Genomic DNA, 22,248 nt, shown 5'->3' with positions numbered 1-22,248 from the left:
AGGTTCACTATGAGAGAGAGGAGAGCAGCAGCAGACAGCCAGAGACATCGGGGCTTATGATCACATAAAGGTTCACTATGAGAGAGAGGAGAGCAGCAGTAGACAGCCAGAGACATCGGGGCTTATGATCACATAAAGGTTCACTATGAGAGAGAGGTGAGCAGCAGCAGACAGCCAGAGACATCGGGGCTTATGATCACATAAAGGTTCACTATGAGAGAGAGGAGAGCAGCAGTAGACAGCCAGAGACATCGGGGCTTATGATCACATAAAGGTTCACTATGAGAGAGAGGAGAGCATCAGTAGACAGCCAGAGACATCGGGGCTTATGATCACATAAAGGTTCACTATGAGAGAGAGGAGAGCAGCAGTAGACAGCCAGAGACATCGGGGCTTATGATCACATAAAGGTTCACTATGAGAGAGAGGAGAGCAGCAGCAGACAGCCAGAGACATCGGGGCTTATGATCACATAAAGGTTCACTATGAGAGAGAGGAGAGCAGCAGTAGACAGCCAGAGACATCGGGGCTTATGATCACATAAAGGTTCACTATGAGAGAGAGGAGAGCAGCAGTAGACAGCCAGAGACATCGGGGCTTATGATCACATAAAGGTTCACTATGAGAGAGAGGAGAGCAGCAGTAGACAGCCAGAGACATCGGGGCTTATGATCACATAAAGGTTCACTATGAGAGAGAGGAGAGCAGCAGCAGACAGCCAGAGACATCGGGGCTTATGATCACATAAAGGTTCACTATGAGAGAGAGGAGAGCAGCAGTAGACAGCCAGAGACATCGGGGCTTATGATCACATAAAGGTTCACTATGAGAGAGAGGAGAGCAGCAGCAGACAGCCAGAGACATCGGGGCTTATGATCACATAAAGGTTCACTATGAGAGAGAGGAGAGCAGCAGTAGACAGCCAGAGACATCGGGGCTTATGATCACATAAAGGTTCACTATGAGAGAGAGGAGAGCAGCAGCAGACAGCCAGAGACATCGGGGCTTATGATCACATAAAGGTTCACTATGAGAGAGAGGAGAGCAGCAGTAGACAGCCAGAGACATCGGGGCTTATGATCACATAAAGGTTCACTATGAGAGAGAGGAGAGCAGCAGTAGACAGCCAGAGACATCGGGGCTTATGATCACATAAAGGTTCACTATGAGAGAGAGGAGAGCAGCAGTAGACAGCCAGAGACATCGGGGCTTATGATCACATAAAGGTTCACTAAGAGAGAGAGGAGAGCAGCAGCAGACAGCCAGAGACATCGGGGCTTATGATCACATAAAGGTTCACTATGAGAGAGAGGAGAGCAGCAGCAGACAGCCAGAGACATTGGGGCTTATGATCACATAAAGGTTCACTATGAGAGAGAGGAGAGCAGCAGTAGACAGCCAGAGACATCGGGGCTTATGATCACATAAAGGTTCACTATGAGAGAGAGGAGAGCAGCAGTAGACAGCCAGAGACATCGGGGCTTATGATCACATAAAGGTTCACTATGAGAGAGAGGAGAGCAGCAGTAGACAGCCAGAGACATCGGGGCTTATGATCACATAAAGGTTCACTATGAGAGAGAGGAGAGCAGCAGCAGACAGCCAGAGACATCGGGGCTTATGATCACATAAAGGTTCACTATGAGAGAGAGGAGAGCAGCAGTAGACAGCCAGAGACAGAGGTCTACCCACCCATTGCTCATCCACGTCAAAATAGACCATGACGATGTCGGACTGTTTGTCTTCATTGAAAAATCACTACCACTATCTGTAGCAAATGACAGATCTGATTTTCCTCAATTGGAATCCAATTGTTTTTGTTCAGACATGCTGCTAAGCTTATTGATGTGTTGTACATTAAAGATGTGGATTGGCTCAAAACCGTTGGCTTAGTGTCATTGATTTTCACAATTCTTACAGTTACTTTGGTCCATTACACTGTTTGGACTGAGACTGATCTGTTACTTCATATGCTGTCACACTGTACTAAAGCTGTTTCAATTACAAGTTCAATTGAAAGGACAACATAAGACTAGACAAAATAACATTTGTAAGACTGCATTGGTTAATTCCCCAATGGAAGTAGTGCCACATTTCCCGCCATTGAGTACATCTATTCTGGGATAGGGTTGGTTGTGACAGAATAAAGTAATGCCACAGGGTAGCCTTTAGCCTTGTTGAGCATCAGGATTTTCTACAACACTACGACACTGCTGAATCACTGTGGTCTGAGGCTATGCAAATGTGGACAACCTGACTCATATGATACCATATACAAATTCTGTTTTGCATTGTAAAACACAGATTGAAGAACACAATCTAAGAACACATCTAGTCAAATGGCTACCCAGACTATTTGCATTGCCCCCCCCCTCCTCACCATTGCCACTCTCTGTTGTCATCTATGCATAGTCACTTTAATTAACTCTACCTACATGTACATACTACCTCAACTAACCAGTGCCCCCACACACTGACTCTGTACCGGCACCCCCTGTATATATTGTTATTTTTACTGCTGCTCTTTAATTACTTGTTACTTTTATCTCTTATTCTTATCCATATTTTTTGAAACTGCACTGTTGCTTAGAGGCTCGTAAGTAAGCATTTCACTGTAAGGTCTGTTGTATTCGGCGCATGTGACTAATAAAATTTGATATGATTTGATTTGACAATCTACTGTTAAGAATCCACCTGGACCATATGAAATCATGTGTAAAGAAATATACATACTGTACCTATAACAGACTCACAAAGTCATGACATATGGCTTCGTATCTTATCTTTCTATGCATCACATCATAGATCAATACTGCAGTATTATCACAGGTGAACTTGACTTATATTTCTGTCTGTGAGATCTATGTACCTAGCCCTCCGTGTGAGTCCAATTTCTCCACTAGAGAAAGTTAGGAGTTAAGCTGGAAGTTATGACATGAGTTAACAAACAGTGAAATGTTATGACATTCACAGTGTGGCAAACTTAATTAAACTTATCAAATGGCATTGCCTAAATATAGACTGACTGTAATCCACTACAAGACACAGAGTCATCATACCCTGTCATTAGCTGTGACTACCCTGTCACTAGCTGTGACTACCCTGTCATTAGCTGTGACTAACCTGTCACAGGCTATGACTAACCTATCATTAGCTGTGACTAGCCTGCACTAGCTGTGACTAACCTGTCAGTAGCTGTGACTAACCTGTCACTAGCTGTGACTAACCTGTCACAGGCTGTGACTAACCTGTCACTAGCTGTGACTACCCTGTCACTAGCTGTGACTACCCTGTCACTAGCTGTGACTACCCTGTCACTAGCTGTGACTACCCTGTCACTAGCTTTGACTACCCTGTCACTAGCTGTGACTACCCTGTCACTAGCTTTGGCTACCCTGTCACTAGCTGTGACTACCCTGTCACTAGCTGTGACTACCCTGTCACTAGCTGTGACTACCCTGTCACTAGCTGTGACTACCCTGTCACTAGCTTTGGCTACCCTGTCACTAGCTTTGACTACCCTGTCACTAGCTTTGACTACCCTGTCACTAGCTGTGACAACCCTGTCACTAGCTTTGACTACCCTGTCACTAGCTGTGACTACCCTGTCACTAGCTTTGACAACCCTGTCACTAGCTGTGACTACCCTGTCACTAGCTGTGACTACCCTGTCACTAGCTGTGACTACCCTGTCACTAGCTGTGACTACCCTGTCACTAGCTGTGACTACCCTGTCACTAGCTTTGACAACCCTGTCACTAGCTGTGACTACCCTGTCACTAGCTGTGACTACCCTGTCACTAGCTGTGACTACCCTGTCACTAGCTTTGACTACTCTGTCACTAGATGTAACTATATAATATGTTATGAGATGATGAATATAATATTCTTAGCGGTAATCTCTCTAAGTGATAAGGCTTTATGTGTATCTTTAAAAAATCAAATAAGTACAATACAAAACAGGTTTTTAAACAATTTAGGCACAAGCTAAGTTATTTAAACAACTCTAATCCAACAAAATGACATTACAGGAATGGGTTTTTGCCTGGCAGTGTTCCCTAAACAGCTGATCTGAATACACAGAGGGAAAGTCAAAAGGTTCCTCCTCAATAAGTAGGGTAGATAGCAATCCCAACTGTCTCTCGGCAACCCTCTTCATGCATAGTCCAGGGGCAATGTATCCAACAGAGAACTCCTACTACCAACTACTGTAACAGCACACACACAACAATCACAAGGACAATAAATTCTCTCACACACACAAATACACACAGACACACAGGAACATAGACACACACAGAAACACAGACACACACAGAAACATAGACGCACACAGAAACATAGACACACAGACACAGACACACAGACTAAAGGGGACTCACGAGCATGCTCCATGACTGGAAGAAAATGATCACCCTTGTGAGCTGATCCTTTCTTTTCCTCATAACTCTCTTTCCCTCCCTCCCTCTCTCTCTCTCCCTCCTCTCTCTTTCTCTCTCTTTATCTCTCTCCCTCTCTCCCTCTAACCCTTCCTTTGCAGGGAGCTGGCTCTCTAATGTTCATCAGTGTTCCTTGCTGCATGCCTCTCTGCAGTGGACATGACCATGAAGCCAGTGGAGGCTGCTGAGGGGAGGACAGCTCATAATAATGGCTGGAATGGAGCAAATGGAATGGTATCAAACACATGGAAACCATGTTTGATGTATTTGATACCATTCCACTGATTCCGCCATTACAACGAGCCCGTTCTCCCCAATTAAGGTGCCACCAACCTCCTGTACATGAAGCAGCCCAGTGAGCACACAACAACCATTACCTCCATTAGCAAGGCTTGATTGAGCCAGTCTGGAACCATCAAATGGAGCCTCCCTGTCCACTGAGGCTTTTAGCTGCAACCTGAGGCCACAGGGAGGAAGATAGAGAGGGGGGGGGGGGGGGGGGGCTCTGCAACTATCATTAAAGCCAGGCTGATTTCATTACTGCTATTCACCTAAAAAAAATATTCTCTCTGCACCCCAGACTCCATGTGCCAATACCCATCACGACGTTCAGAGGCAGAATGGAAAGTTATGTGAGGTTGAAGTCGGTGAACCAGTGGGTTCGAGGGCTGTGTGGAAAGTCTCTGAAAAAAAAACAGTTTAGTCTATTTTGAAGCGCAGTGTTGAAATTAGCCAACGTTCTAAAAGGAATGAGTCATAGTAGCTGATATTTTCTTCTCTGGCAGCAGACACTTCAGAGTGGGCTTTCAGAGAACAAACACTTGAGGGTATTTAGATCTCTGGCTCAGCCAGGAGTCTATAAGAAGGCTGTAAATGGCATTGCAATATAGAACAGAGCAAGCATACAGTATGAAGCCTGGGCAGGTAAGGGTATATTTCATTGTTAGGATAATCTCTCATGGACAGATGCAAGTAACCTAATCAAGAATCTTACGCAATAATGCAAGATTTTAGTATCTGGTGTCCTAGATTATTGTTAGGCTATTGACAAGATAACGACTGAAAGTGCTGCCACTTAAGAATTTCACTCACAACCTGTCTAGTCTCCCAGGAACCAGCACCTGATAAGTAGCTAAAGAGCCATGGGGGTTGAGATGAGAAGAGGCCTCCAAGGCCTCCTAACAAGTCCTTAGCCCTTTATGGTCCTAACAAGTCCTTAGCCCTTTATGGTCCTAACAAGTCCTTAACCCTTTATGGTCCTAACAAGTCCTTAACCCTTTATGGTCCTAACAAGTCCTTAACCCTTTATGGTCCTAACAAGTCCTTAGCCCTTTATGGTCCTAACAAGTCCTTAATGACTAATTTAGAACGGCAAGTAAATTATAGCAATCTGAACAAGGTGCAAACTTGTGCCCTGCTAACTCTCCCTGATGGGGCTAAAACTGAACTGCATTATTAAAGTAGCTGCATATACTCAATACTCACACAGGTCATATTTGAGAGTCAAAGTCCATGTTAAATTTCTGCCAGTGTTTCAACACATGATGTAATTGAATGTATTTAATCATTATTGTGTGAACAGCATTATTACAAGTTATGTTGACAATATCCTCCATGTCCTTTTGGTCTTGCGGATATTAATGACCAACAGTGTGACATTAACTGAGCTGGGTTACTGTTTGACAACTGGGTCAGCTCGACTGGGATGGAAATTGCATTTACATAGTTTTGAAAGTGACAGCGGAAACAAGTTTGTATTTTTAGACTCTTTAAGGAATGATAAACACAGTGAGCCACTGACCTGGCACAGTCAGGTTGTTGTGTAACTTAAAGTCACACCGTACCGTATTAAAGGTTGAGTTTTACTATGTTGGAACTTGTAACCCATATGGTCATTGGACAAAGTATGTGGCTGCAGAATAGATGCAGACCCATGATGACGAGTCATAACTATATATATATATATAGCTAAGGACTTGTTAGGACCATAAAGGGCTAAGGACTTGTTAGGACCATAAAGGGCTAAGGACTTGTTAGGACCATAAAGGGCTAAGGACTTGTTAGGACCATAAAGGGCTAAGGACTTGTTAGGACCATAAAGGGTTAAGGACTTGTTAGGGGCCATAAAGGGCTAAGGACTTGTTAGGACCATAAAGGGCTAAGGACTTGTTAGGACCATAAAGGGCTAAGGACTTGTTAGGACTTGTTATATATATATATATATATATATATATATATATATATATATATATATATATATATATATAAAGACATCAAAGCAAAATAAACCACTGAAAAACAAACACATGGGAAAATATCCTATCGGCTTTCAAAGATAACCAGGGCAGCATGGAAATCAGTGATGAAAGACCCCTCTCACAAAGATAACCAGGGCAGCATGGAAATCAGTGATGAAAGACCCCTCTCACAAAGATAACCAGGGCAGCATGGAAATCAGTGATGAAAGACCCCTCTCACAAAGATAACCAGGGCAGCATGGAAATCAGTGATGAAAGACCCCTCTCACAAAGATAACCAGGGCAGCATGGAAATCAGTGATGAAAGACCCCTCTCACAAAGATAACCAGGGCAGCATGGAAATCAGTGACGAAAAACCCCTCTCACAAAGATAACCAGGGCAGATTGGAAATCAGTGATGAAAGACCCCTCTCACAAAGATAACCAGAGCAGATTGGAAATCAGTGATGAAAGACCCCTCTCACAAAGATAACCAGGGCAGCATGGAAATCAGTGATGAAAGACCCCTCTCACAAAGATAACCAGGGCAGATTGGAAATCAGTGATGAAAGACCCCTCTCACAAAGATAACCAGAGCAGATTGGAAATCAGTGATGAAAGACCCCTCTCACAAAGATAACCAGAGCAGATTGGAAATCAGTGATGAAAGAATCTGTGCCGTACTAAACCCAGACTGGTCTGTTACTTCATATGCTGTCACACTGTACTAAACCCAGACTGCTACCCTGGTTACAAAGATAACCAGGGCAGCATGGAAATCAGTGATGAAAGACCCCTCTCACAAAGATAACCAGGGCAGCATGGAAATCAGTGATGAAAGACCCCTCTCACAAAGATAACCAGGGCAGCATGGAAATCAGTGATGAAAGACCCCTCTCACAAAGATAACCAGGGCAGATTGGAAATCAGTGATGAAAGACCCCTCTCACAAAGATAACCAGAGCAGATTGGAAATCAGTGATGAAAGACCCCTCTCACAAAGATAACCAGAGCAGATTGGAAATCAGTGATGAAAGAATCTGTGCCGTACTAAACCCAGACTGGTCTGTTACTTCATATGCTGTCACACTGTACTAAACCCAGACTGCTACCCTGGTTACAAAGATAACCAGGGCAGCATGGAAATGAGTGATGAAAGACCCCTCTTACAAAGCAACCCTTTGTGTGTTTGATGCTGAGTCTTTTGGCATCGCCGTCTCACAGGGCCACGATTTTGCATTCAAGGGAGCAGAGAGCTTTAGGCTTGGAAAGATGATCAAGGAAGATGTTCGAGGTGTTTTCCCTGCCTCCCCCACAGGTCAGTGGGGGTAAACCCAGGAATACATGTCTTCTCATGTCGCTGCCTGAGGTACAGACTCAAAAATACTTATTTACTGTAACGTTATGCAGGGAGACAGAATACTTCATAATGGCAGGCCCTTCAAAACAGAGGAGATATTGAAGTTTGAACTTCAATGTCTTTATTCCAGAAGCTTCCCTCTGTATGTGTTGATCATCACAACTCAAGATGAGGATATGACTCCAAAATATTGACAATAAAACAGGAATAGAATGGATCTGGAATGAATATCAGCCAAGTCCTCAAATCGATGAGCGGATATGATCGACATCTGAGGGAAGATCATTTCAGGGGAAGGGAATTATGTGATGTTGTTCAGCGGCATTGAAATAGTCCCAGCCAGCCAGAGACAAATTAATATTGCGTTTCAGTCGGAATCACTGAACTGATCTTAGTTAGAAGCAGACATCTGCACCCACACAGCTGCCTGCCTAGAGATACTGTAACACGTTCTAATTATATTTTTATGGCCAACTGCTTAGATTACCCCTCTTTCACTTTCAGTTCCTTCCCAGTCTAGAGATTGATTAGTGTCAGAGGAAGATCACTTCCCTTGGTTCCACTCTACCAACACTGCAGTGACTACAGGTCCTTGTGAGGGGTTGTACTTTCCCAGAAAATGGGGTTACCTTAACTAATCCAGTTGTAACCATAGTAATTAACACACAAACATAGCATGTTTTGATGTTCATTGATACTACCTTACCAGACCAGTTAGCCTTGTTGAGAAACCAACAAGACTGCTACAGTACAAACTCTCTTAGAATGTAGTCTGAGAATCATTTACATGATATGCAGTACGAGTCAAAAGTTTGGACGCACCTATTCATTCAAGGGTTTTTCTTTATTTTTTACTATTTTCTACATTGTAGAATAATAGTGAAGACATCAACATTATGAAATAGCACATATGGAATCATCTAGTCACCAAAAAAGCGTTAAACAAATCAACATTTATTTTAGATTTTAGATTCTTCAAAGTAGCCACCCTTTGCCTTGATGACAACTTTTCATACTTTGGCATTCTCTCAACCAGCTTCACCTGGAATGCTTTTCCAACAGTCTTGAAGGAGTTCCCACATATCCTGAGCACTTGTTGACTGCTTTTCCTTCACTCTGTGGTCAAGGTCATCTGGTCATCTGATGCAGCACTCCATCACTCTCTTTCTTGGTCAAATAGCCCTTACACAGCATGGAGGTGTGTTTTGGTTTATTGTCCTGTTGAAAAACAAATGATAGTCCCACTAAGAGCAAACCAGATGGGATGACATATGACTGCAGAATGCTGTGGTAGCCAGGCTGGTTAAGTGCGCCTTGAATTCTAAATGAATCACAGACAGTTTCACCAGCAATGCACCGACACACCATCACACCTCCTCCCTCATGCTTCACAGGGGGAACCACACATGTAGAGATCATCATTTCCACCGGTCTAATGTCCATTGCATGTGTTTCTTGGCCCAAGCAAGTTTCTTCTTATTATTGGTGTCCTTAAGTAGAGGTTCCTTTGCAGCAACTCGACCACGAAGGCTTGATTGACGCTGTCTTCTCTGAACAGTTGATGTTGAGATGTGTCTGTTACTCTGTGAAGCATTTATTTGGGCTGCAATTTCTGAGGCTGGTAACTCTAATGAATGTATCCTCTGCAGCAGATGTAACTCTGGGTCTTCCTATCCTGTGGCGGTCCTCATGAGAGCCAGTTTCATCATAGCGCTTGATGGTTTTTGCGACTGCACTTGAAGAAACGTTCAAAGTTCTTGAAATGTTCCCTATTGACCGATCTTCATGTCTTAAAGTAATGATGGACTGTCGTTTATCTTTGCTTATTTGAGCTGTTCTTGCCATAATATGGACTTGGCATTTTACCAAACAGGGTTATCTTCTGGATACCACTCCTACTTTGTCATAACACAACTGATTGGCTCAAATGCATTAAGAAGGAAAGAAATTCCACAAATGCACAAATTAAAAAGGCACACCTGTTATTTAAAATGCATTCCAGGTGACTACCTCATAAAGCTGGTTGAGAGAATGCCAAGAGTGCCCAAAGCTGTCATCAAGGCAAAGAGTGGCTACTTTAAAGAATCTCAAACATAAAATATATGTTGATTTGTTTAACACTCTTTTGGTTACTACATGATTCCATATGTGTTATTTCATAGTTCTAACGTCTTCACTATTATTCTGCAATGTAGAAAATAGTAAAACTAAAGAAAAACCCTGGAATGAGTAGGTGTTCTAAAACTTTTGACTGGTACTGTACATTGTTATAATGACCTAGCTAAGATTGAATGCAATGCTGGATATGTTGGAAACACAATTATGACCAGCTGCATTGTGTTAAACACAGGCAGTAGCAAAGGGCACAGAAAGTGTGATACTTAGTAATTTGGAGTGTCAAATTCAAACTGAATGTCTATTTTGGGAGTATTGTCCAGAAAGGGTACAATGTGCACAGCGTGCTACACTGCCTAGCTCCCTTACAGTGTAATTACATGACTAATTGAGTGTAGGGAGGAACAGTATTCCTCCCTACACTTGATTCTGAAGGGGCAAAAACCTATAATGATCACAACAAATCATTACTTCCCAGAGCTTCTCTAAGAGTCTGAAACCCCTTCCATTATTATTTGAGAGAGCGCAACAACTCTGAGTTGGAAAGGTCAGAGGTACTCAAATGAGAGACAAATAGTACACTTTCAAGACAAGTTCTTATTAAGCAAAACAATATATAAATGGTATATTAACTAGATCATTTCCATGTAGGCCTTTATTGTGGTGATGTGTGGCCCTGTACTGTTATATTTATTAGAAGACCACATACTGTATATATATTTATAAACTGGGTGGTTCCAGCCTGAATGCTTACTGGCTAAAAGCTGTGGTACATGAGACCGTATACCACGGATATGACAAATCATTTATTTTTACTGTTCTAATGACATTGGTAACCAGTTTATAATAGCAATAATAGCAATAAGACACCTCAGGGGTTTGTGGTGTATGGCCAACTAACCAAAACACCAGTCTCAACGCCAACAGTGAAGAGGCAACTCCGGGATGCTGGCCTTCTATGCAGAGTTGCAAAGAATAAGCCATATATCAGACTGGCCAATAAAAATAAAAGATGAAGATGGGCAAAAGAACACAGACACTGGACAGAGGAACTCTGCCTAGAAGGCCAGCATCCCGGAGTCACCTCTTCACTGTTGATGTTGAGACTGGTGTTTTGTGGGTACTATTTAATGAAGCTGCCAGTTGAGGACTCGTGAGGCATCTGTTTCTCAAACTAGACACTCTAATGTACTTGTCCTCTTGCTCAGTTGTGCACTGGGGCCTCCTACTCCTCTTTCTATTCTGGTTAGAGACCGTTTGTGCTGTTCTGTGAAGGGAATAGTACACAGTCTTGTACCAGATCTACAGTTTCTTGGCAATTTCTTGCATGGAATAGCCTTCATTTCTCAGAACAAGAATAGACTGATGAGTTTCAGAAGAAAGTTCTTCATTTCTGGCCATTTTGAGCCTGTAAACGAAGCCACAAATGCTAATGCTACAGATACTCAACTATTCTAAAGAAGGCCAGTTGTGTTGCTTCTTTAAATCAGCACAACAGATTTTGGCTGTGCTAACATAATTTGCAAAAGGGTTTTCTAATGATCAATTAGCCTTTTGAAATGATAAACTTGGATTAGCTAACACAATGTGCCATTGGAAGAAAGGAGTGATGGTTGCTGATAATGGACCTCTGTACGCCTATGTAGATATTCCATTAAAAACAGCCGTTTCCAGCTACAATAGTCATTTACAACATTAACCATGTCTACACTGTATCTCTGATCAATTTGATGTAATTTTAATGGACAAAAAATAGCTTTTCTTTCAAAAACAAGGAAATGTCTAAATGACCCCAAACTTTTGAACGGTAGTGTATATATAACCTTTTCAAAACAACTTGGCCTGAGTTACAACTGAGATACAACAGACACAGGAAATGAGCTCCAACAAAAGGAGCTTTCCCCCCCTCTTGTGGATATTTGAGAAACTACCAGACAATAGCCAGCATTTCCTGCTATTACTCTACATGTGTTATCACACTTCCTGCTGCAATAAAGTGCAAAGAATGAATGATGGCAATACATAACCCGACTTTTGTCTGCAAAATATTTCTGGTTTAGGTAATGTGATCTAGATCATTTAGTTTCAGGTTATTTTTATTAACAAGGCAAGGCAACACACAGACACCAATCGGCAGACTTTGGCTAGATACAGACGATGATAATATACAGATGTAGAATCTTAATTTAAACACCCTGCTGCAGGAGGAGTTTCCTGCAATGCAGGACATTTAAAACGTATTGTGTATTTGAGGTTTAAAACGACTTCTGAAGTTTGTAATTTCCGTTTAGACATTTGAAAAATATATCAACCCCTACAAATGTATAATCCACATAATCATTCACATTTCCTGTTGCTGCAGGATTCTTTTCCTGCTGTAGCAAACTGGCTCAAATGAAGATCCTACAGCTGTACTGTAGCATGCAAGAATTCAAGATCCACTTAACTAGACTACTCTGAAAGGGCAGAAGGACAGAAGTGGAAAACAAAGTTGACTGATGACAGGAAGTGGACTGTCAGTAGACATAATGTACTGATGTGACATTTGATAGAGGAGGCATGGTAAAGCTGGGGACTAATGTCAGTAAATTGTTTGCGAAAGCCTTGCCATTGTACATACTGTATGAGAACCTTATGACCACATCAATGTGAAATATGTGAACATTTAACCCACACAGCTGTGACAATGAAGAAATAATACAGATATGGTGTTCATAATGCACTTCTGAACGATATGGAATATCTCACAAACAAAGTCCTTCTTCTATAGGAAATAATATATGTGGAATAAAGAACAAGGCCTTTACTGTGACGATTAACAGCCCATTCTCACCAGAGCCTATTAAACCTCAGAGGAACACAGCTCCATAGGACATCAAGACTAGAGGCATTATAGCTCTTTGAAGGTCTGTGCACTTTGCAGAAATGACAACAGGAAACCACTGCAGCATTGGGCACCTTAGTTCTATATAAAGGTCATTCTAGAGAAGGGGACTCAGCAACTTCTCTCTTGGAAACGTGATCTCATTATGCTATCTTTGTCATGGTCAGTTCATGATATCAAGTACATCCATTAATTGAAAAACATGAGGGCAGTGGTGGAAAAAGTACCCAACTGTCATACTTGAGTAAAAGTAAAGATATCTTAATAGAAAATGACTCAAGTAAAAGTAAAAGTCACCCAGTAAAATTCTACTTGAGTAAAAGTATAAAAGTATTTGGTTTAAAATATACTTAAGTATCAAAAGAAAAGTATAAATCATTTCAAATTCCTTATATTACGCAAACCAGATGGGACTATTTTATTTTATGGAAAGCCACAGGCACACTCCAACACTCAGACATAATTGGCAAACAAAGCATGTCGGTTTAGTGAGTCCACCAGATCAGAGGAAGTAGGGATGACCAGTGATGTTCGGTTGATAAGTGCATGAATTTCTGTTAATTTCTGCATTACTGTAACAAGTACTTTTGGGTGTCAAGGAAAACGTGTGGAGTAAAAAGTAACATAATTTATTTAGGAATGCAGTGAAGTAAAAGTAGACGAAAATATAAATAGTCCAGTATAGATAAGATGCCCCAAAAAATGGCTTAAGTAGTATTTTTGTTCACTTTACCCCACTGCATAAGGGAAATCATAATTCATGATTGATTGTTAATCAACAACAACACATTATACATTGTTGGACTTTTTATGTTGAGGCCTGCCTATATTAGATAGAAAGCATGAACGTAAGTGTTTTAAAGTTGAAGTTTGTGACCGGAATCACAATGAGGAGCACCAGATGCCTTGCATGTTTAAAACAAATATATATATATATTTACAGTTGAAGTCAGAAGTTTACATACACCTTAGCCAAATACATTTAAACTCAGTTTTTCACAATTCCTGACCTTTAATCCTAGTAAAAAGTCCCTTTCTTAGGTTGGTTAGGATCACCACTTTATTTTATGAATGTGAAATGTCAGAATAATAGTAAAGAGAATGATTTTTTTCAGCTTTTATTTCTTTCATCACATTCCCAGTGGGTCAGAAGTTTACATATACTCAATTAGTATTTGGTAGCATTGCCTTTAAATTGTTTAACTTGGGTCAAACGTTTCAGGTAGCCTTCCACAAGCTTCCCACAATAAGTTGGGTGAATTTTGGCCCATTCCTCCTGACAGAGCTGGTGTAATTGAGTCAGGTTTGTAGGCCTCCTTGCTCGCACACACTTTTTCAGTTCTGCCCACACATTTTCTATAGGGTTGAGGTCAGGGCTTTGTGATGGCAAAATGGCTTAAGGACAACAGTCAAGGTATTGGAGTGGCCACAACTTTGGAAGTATGCTTGGGGTCACTGTCCATTTGGAAGACCCATTTGCAACCAAGCTTTAACTTCCTGACTGGTGTCTTGAGATGTTGCTTTAATATATCCACATAATTTTCCACCTCATGATGCCATCTATTTTGTGAAGTGCACCAGTTCCCCCTGCAGCAAAGCACCCCCACAACATGATGCTGCCACCCCCGTGCTTCACGGTTGGGATGGTGTTCTTCGGCTTACAAGCCTCCCCTGTCACGCCCTGGTCGAAGTATTTTGTGTTTATTTTCATTTATTTGGTCAGGCCAGGGTGTGGCATGGGGTTTTGTATGTGGTGTGTTGGGTTTGTAGCTTAGTGGGGTGTTCTAGTGAAGTCTATGGCTCTCTGAAGTGGTTCTCAATCAGAGGTAGGTGTTTATTGTTGTCTCTGATTGGGAACCATATTTAGGCAGCCATATTCTTTGGGTGTTTCGTGGGTGATTGTCCTTGTAACTCTTGTGTTAGTTTGCACCAGTTTAGGCTGTTTTCAAGTTACGTTTATTGTTTTGGTATTGATTCGTGTTTACGTTATTTTATTAAACATGAATCTCAATTGCCTCGCCGCATTTTGGTCCGATCCTTGCTACACCTCCTCATCCGAGGAGGAGATAGAAGAAAGCCGTGACAGAATCACCCACCACAACAGGACCAAGCGACGTGGTGACAGGCAGGAGCAGCAGCAGCAGTGGGAGAGGCTGCACTACTTGGAGAAATGGACTTGGGAGGACGAATTAGACGGAAGAGGACCCTGGGTTCAGCCAGGAGAATATCGCCGCCCCAAAGATGAGCTGGAGGCGGCGAAAGCGGAGAGGCGGCATTATGAGGCGCTAGCACGGCAGAGCGGATGGAAACCCGAGAGTCAGCCCCAAATATTTCTGGGGGGGGGGGGGGGGGCTAACAGGGAGTATGGCTACGCCAGGTAGGAGACCTGCGCAAACTCCCTGTGCTTACCGGGGGGCTGCGTATCGGCCGGGCTAGAGTGAGCGTCAAGCCAAGTGCCATGAAGCCGGCTCTACGCATCTGGTCCCCAGTGCGTCTCCTTGGGCCGGCTTACATGGCACCAGCCTTGCGCACGGTGTCTCCGGTTCGCCTGCATAGCCCAGTGCGGGCTATTCCACCTCGCCGCACTGGCAGGGCGACCGGGACCATTCAACCGGGTAAGGTTGGACAGGCTCGGTGCTCAAGAGCTCCAGTGCGCCTGCATGGTCCGGTCTACCCAGTACCACCTCCACACCCCAGCCCTCCGGTAGCAGCTCCCCGCACCAGGCTTCCTGTGCGTGTCCTTGGCCCAGTACCACCAGTGCCAGCACCACGCATCAGGCCTACAGTGAGCCTCGCTTGTCCAGCTGTCCGGAGTCTCCCGCCTATCTAGCGCTGTCAGAGCCTTCCTCCTCTACAGTGCTGCCGGAGTCTCCCGCCTGTTCAGCGCAGTTGGAGCCTTCCTCCTCTTCAGCGCTGCCGGAGTCTCCCGCCTGTTTAGCGCTGCCAGAGCCTTCCGCCTCTACAGCGCTGCCGGAGTCTCCCGCCTGTTCAGAACTGCCAGTCTGCATAGAGCTGCCAGTCTGCATAGAGCTGCCAGTCTGCATAGAGCTGCCAGTCTGCAAGGAGCTGCCAGTCTGCAAGGAGCTGCCAGTCTGCAGGATGCCGCCAGAGCTGCCAGTCTGCAAGGAGCCGCCAGAGCTGCCAGTCTGCATGGAGCCGCCAGAGCTGCCAGTCTGCATGGAGCAGCAAGGGCCGCCAGTCAGCATGGAGCAGCCAGAGTCGCCAGTCAGCATGGAGCAGCCAGAGTCGCCAGTCAGCATGGAGCAGCCAGTCAGCATGGAGCAGCCAGAGCAGCCAGTCAGCATGGAGCAGCCAGAGCTGCCAGTCAGCATGGAGCAGCCAGTCAGCATGGAGCAGCCAGAGCAGCCAGTCAGCCAGACTCTTCCAGATCTGCCAGTCAGCCAGACTCTTCCAGATCTGCCAGTCAGCCAGACTCTTCCAGATCTGCCAGTCAGCCAGACTCTTCCAGATCTGCCAGTCAACCAGACTCTTCCAGATCCGCCAGTCAACCAGACTCTTCCAGATCCGCCAGTCAGACAGGATCTGCCAGAACCACCAGCTAGCCAGGATCTGCCGGATCCAACTACCTGCCTGAGCTTCCTCTCAGTGCTGAGCTTCTTCTCAGTGCCGAGCTTCCTCTCAGTGCCGAGCTACCCCTCAGTCCCGAGCTACCCCTCAGTCCCGAGCTACCCCTCAGTCCCGAGCTGCCCCTCAGTCCCGAGCTGCCCCTCAGTCCCGAGCTGCCCCTCAGTCCCGAGCTGCCCCTCAGTCAGGAGCTGCCCCTCAGTCCCGAGCTGCCCCTCAGTCCCGAGCTGCCCCTCAGTCCCGAGCTACCCCTCAGTCCCGAGCTACCCCTCAGTCCCGAGCTGCCCCTCAGTCCCGAGCTGCCCCTCAGTCCCGAGCTGCCCCTCAGTCCCGAGCTGCCCCTCAGTCCCGAGCTGCCCCTCAGTCCCGAGCTGCCCCTCAGTCCCGAGCTGCCCCTCAGTCCCGCGCTGCCCCTCAGTCCAGTGGGGTTCTGGGTGAGGACTACTAGGCCATGGTCGGCGGCGAGGGTGGACTATCCAGGGACGCGAGGAGGAGGGACTAAGACTTTGATAGAGTGGGGTCCACGTCCCGCGACCGGAACCGCAACCATGGACAGACGCCCACCCGGACCCTCCCCTATGGTTTTTGGTGTGCGTCCGGGAGTCCGCACCTTGGGGGGGGTTCTGTCACGCCCTGGTCGAAGTATTTTGTGTTTATTTTCATTTATTTGGTCAGGCCAGGGTGTGGCATGGGGTTTTGTATGTGGTGTGTTGGGTTTGTAGCTTAGTGGGGTGTTCTAGTGAAGTCTATGGGTGTCTGAAGTGGTTCTCAATCAGAGGCAGGTGTTTATCGTTGTCTCTGATTGGGAACCATATTTAGGCAGCCATATTCTTTGGGTGTTTCGTGGGTGATTGTCCTTGTAACTCTTGTGTTAGTTTGCACCAGTTTAGGCTGTTTTCGGTTTTCAAGTTACGTTTATTGTTTTGGTATTGATTCGTGTTTACGTTATTTTATTAAACATGAATCTCAATTGCCTCGCCGCATTTTGGTCCGATCCTTGCTACACCTCCTCGTCCGAGGAGGAGATAGAAGAAAGCCGTGACATCCCCATTTTTCCTCCAAACATAACGATGATCATTATCGCCAAACAATTATATTTTTGTTTCAACAGACCAGAGGACATTTCTCCAAAAAGTACAATCTTTGTCCCCATGTGCAATTGCAAACCGTAGTCCGGCTTTTTTATGGTGATTTTGGAGCAGTGGCTTCTTCCTTGCTGATCGACCTTTCAGGTTATGCCAATATAGGACTCCTTTTACTGTGGATATAGATACTTTTGTACCTGTTTCCTCCAGCATCTTCACAAGGTCCTTTGCTGTTGTTCTGGGATTGATTTGCACTTTTCGCAGCAAAGTATGTTCATCTCTAGGAGACACAATGCATCTCATTCTAGAGCGGTATGAAGGCTGCGTGGTCCCATGGTGTTCATACTTGCGTATTATTGTTTGTACAGATGAACGTGGTACCTTCAGGCATTTGGAAATTGGTCCCAAGGATGAACCAGAATTGTGGAGGTCTACAAAATGTTTTCTGAGGTCTTGGCTGATTTCTTTTGATTTTCTCATGATGTCAAGCAAAGAGGCACTGAGTTTGAAGGTAGGCCTTGAAATACATCCACAGGTACACCTCTAATTGACTCAAATTATGTCAATTAGCCTATCAGAAGCCTCTAAAGCCATGACATAATTTCTGGAATTTTCCAAGCTGTTTAAAGGCACAGTCAACTTAGTGCATGTAAACTTCTGACCCAATGGAATTGTGAAACAGTGAATTATAAGTGAAATAATCTGTCTGTAAACAATTGTTGGAAAAATTACTTGTGTCATGCACAAAGTAGATGTCCTAACCGACTTGCCAAAACTATAGTTTGTTCACAAGAAATGTGTGGACTGGTTGGTAAACATACACCTAACTGTATGTAAACTTCCAACTTCAACTGTATATACAGTGCCTTGCGAAAGTATTCGGCCTCCTTGAACTTTGCGACCTTTTGCCACATTTCAGGCTTCAAACATAAATATATAAAACTGTATTTTTTTGTGAATAATCAACAACAAGTGGGACACAATCATGAAGTGGAACGACATTTATTGGATATTTCAAACTTTTTTAACAAATCAAAAACTGAAATATTGGGCGTGCAAAATTATTCAGCCCCTTTACTTTCAGTGCAGCAAACTCTCTCCAGAAGTTCAGTGAGGATCTCTGAATGATCCAATGTTGACCTAAATGACTAATGATGATAAATACAATCCACCTGTGTGTAATCAAGTCTCCGTATAAATGCACCTGCACTGTGATAGTCTCAGAGGTCCGTCAAAAGCGCAGAGAGCATCATGAAGAACAAGGAACACACCAGGCAGGTCCGAGATACTGTTGTGAAGAAGTTTAAAGCCGGATTTGGATACAAAAAGATTTCCCAAGCTTTAACATCCCAAGGAGCACTGTGCAAGCGATAATATTGAAATGGAAGGAGTATCAGACCACTGCAAATCTACCAAGACCTGGCCGTCCCTCTAAACTTTCAGCTCATACAAGGAGAAGACTGATCAGAGATGCAGCCAAGAGGCCCATGATCACTCTGGATGAACTGCAGAGATCTACAGCTGAGGTGGGAGACTCTGTCCATAGGACAACAATCAGTCGTATATTGCACAAATCTGGCCTTTATGGAAGAGTGGCAAGAAGAAAGCCATTTCTTAAAGATATCCATAAAAAGTGTCATTTAAAGTTTGCCACAAGCCACCTGGGAGACACACCAAACATGTGGAAGAAGGTGCTCTGGTCAGATGAAACCAAAATTGAACTTTTTGGCAACAATGCAAAACGTTATGTTTGGCGTAAAAGCAACACAGCTGAACACACCATCCCCACTGTCAAACATGGTGGTGGCAGCATCATGGTTTGGGCCTGCTTTTCTTCAGCAGGGACAGGGAAGATGGTTAAAATTGATGGGAAGATGGATGGAGCCAAATACAGGACCATTCTGGAAGAAAACCTGATGGAGTCTGCAAAAGACCTGAGACTGGGACGGAGATTTGTCTTCCAACAAGACAATGATCCAAAACATAAAGCAAAATCTACAATGGAATGGTTCAAAAATAAACATATCCAGGTGTTAGAATGGCCAAGTCAAAGTCCAGACCTGAATCCAATCGAGAATCTGTGGAAAGAACTGAAAACTGCTGTTCACAAATGCTCTCCATCCAACCTCACTGAGCTCGAGCTGTTTTGCAAGGAGGAATGGGAAAAAAATTCAGTCTCTCGATGTGCAAAACTGATAGACGTACCCCAAGCGACTTACAGCTGTAATCGCAGCAAAAGGTGGCACTACAAAGTATTAACTTAAGGGGGCGGAATAATTTTGCACGCCCAATTTTTCAGTTTTTGATTTGTTAAAAAAGTTTGAAATATCCAATAAATGTCGTTCCACTTCATGATTGTGTCCCACTTGTTGTTGATTCTTCACAAAAAAATACAGTTTTATATCTGTATGTTTGAAGCCTGAAATGTGGCAAAAGGTCGCAAAGTTCAAGGGGGCCGAATACTTTCGCAAGGCACTGTATATATATATATATATATATATATATAATAAACCCACAATCAAAATGACTGCATATCCTCATTTGATCACAGAGAGGTGTAGTATAATGCATTCAAAAACTTTAATTATGAATTATATGCATGTCAAGCCCTGCCATTCAATTTCTTCCAAATATACTTTTAACTAACTCTGCTTTCATCTGTGGTACAACCATTTTCAGTGTTTTTCATTAAGTTCTACATTTTTCATTTTGACTGCAATAATTGACTATTATTTAAACAAAACTAAATTTGCAAAATATGGACGAGGTTATACATATTTGGCGCGTGTAGGCTATTGAAATACTCACCTGAATGTGCGCCTCGCAATCTCAACAGTATTCTAGACCTGAAACCAGACGTGTCACTGTGAGAACGAACTCTGCAAATCGGAGAGAACGTCTTCAAATCGGGGAAACTGTCTTCATTGGCCATCTGATCCATAGAACACCGAGTGATATATACAGTATTGTCGGATGTGCTGACAATGACAGGGGACAGCGACAGCTTTTAAGAAGATCAGTAACCCCTCCCCTCGACTTGTTGTTCCGCTCTAGAAGATTGCTGTACAATTCACTCAATTCACTTTCAATGTACTTGTACAAAAATACAGTATTTGGGTTAATAGTGTGTCATAAAGTTGGGAATTAAGAAGATATGAGAGAGGAAATATGATCTGTCTAAATATATATATATAGTCATAATATTTAGATTAGTGATAAAGACAAAATAACATAATCCACCCTAAACGATTAACATAATCCACCATAACCCAATTTTATATTAGATATATTTTTATCAATAAGGGATTTAGGCCTGCCATTTTAATTGTGGTATAATTTGCCACAAGTGAAGTTACCAAAACAATTCATTTGGTGGCAGTATTGTTTCAGCAAAAATAGTCTGATTTTTGACAGTTATTATTATAACAATTTTGACACTTATTGACACTTATTGGGGCCCTTCTGGGGCTATTTTACAAATTATTTAAGTAATGCATAACATGTAGTGGTTGACATAAGTTGACATTGGCAGTTATTATATCGATCAATAAAATGCGTGATATAAAAATTTTTAGGGCCCTGACAACAAAGTGTTTTTTTGATGGAAGAACAATAGATATTCAGAGGGTGTAGCCAAACTATAATGTTGACCTTTTCCTATAAAGGTTGGCCGCAATGAACCAAGAACGTGTGGAATTTTTCAATAACACATAGAGCAAATAGTATACTATGGTGTAAATCAGAGGAGGCTGGTGGGAAGAGCGATAGGAGGACAGGCTCATTGTAATGGTTTTATTCCATGAGCCCGTCCTCATATTGCTCCTCCCATCAGCATCTGTTATAAATACCATTACGGACTAAAGTGTACTGTAGTGTACTGTAGTATTTGCACTTTCTATAGTATAAATACTGTAGTAAAAGAACTGTAGTATATGCTATAGTAATTGCTGTAGTATTTTTACAGACTGTAGTATATAATGCCTTCCACATTTTGTTACGTTCTAAAATGGATTAAATAAATAAAAAATCCTCAGCAATCTACACACAATACCCCATGTTGACAAAGCGGAAAACAGGTTTTTAGACATTTTAGCAAATAAAATAAAATTTATAAACAGAAATACCTTATTTACATATGTATTCAGACCCTTTGCAATGAGCCTCAAAATTGAGTTCAGGTGCATCCTGTTTCCATTGATCATTCTTGAGATGTTTCTACAACTTGATTGGAGTCCACCTATGGTAAATTCAATTTATTGGACATGATTTGGAAAGGCTGTCTATATAAGGTCCCACAGTTGACAGTGCATGTCAGAGCAAAAACCAAGCCATGAGGTCGAAGCAATTGTCCATAGAGGTCAGAGACAGGACTGTGTCGAGGCTCAGATCTGGGAGAGGGTACCAAAAAATGTCTCCAGCATTGAAGGTCCCCAAGAACACAGTAGCCTCCATCATTCTTAAATGGAAGAAGTTTGGAACCACCAAGACTCTTCCTAGAGCTGGCTGCCTGGCCAAACTGAGCAAGGGCCTTGGTCAGGGAGG

General features: G+C 43.2%; 1 protein-coding gene across 3 annotated transcripts in view; it reads right to left on the bottom strand.

Moving 5' to 3' along the window:
- Window positions 1–20,689, bottom strand: part of LOC110503037 (phosphatase and actin regulator 2) — a 76,693-nt gene extending 56,004 nt beyond the window's left edge. The window contains exon 1 of one of the 3 annotated variants that reach the window (XM_036960797.1): window positions 20,515–20,689. In XM_036960797.1, coding sequence (XP_036816692.1) covers window positions 20,515–20,647 — 133 coding nt within the window. In that variant the 5' untranslated portion in view covers window positions 20,648–20,689. Of the gene's footprint in view, window positions 1–4,382; window positions 4,456–20,514 lie in introns of those variants that run through there. The other 2 variants (XM_036960796.1, XM_036960799.1) reach the window with 2 other exon arrangements.
- Window positions 20,690–22,248: the final 1,559 nt, after the last annotated feature.

Source organism: Oncorhynchus mykiss, chromosome 23, assembly GCF_013265735.2.
Source record: "Oncorhynchus mykiss isolate Arlee chromosome 23, USDA_OmykA_1.1, whole genome shotgun sequence".
NCBI lineage: Eukaryota > Metazoa > Chordata > Actinopteri > Salmoniformes > Salmonidae > Oncorhynchus > Oncorhynchus mykiss.
Note: the sequence above shows the minus strand (reverse complement) of the source record. Positions and strands in the feature narration are given on the sequence as shown.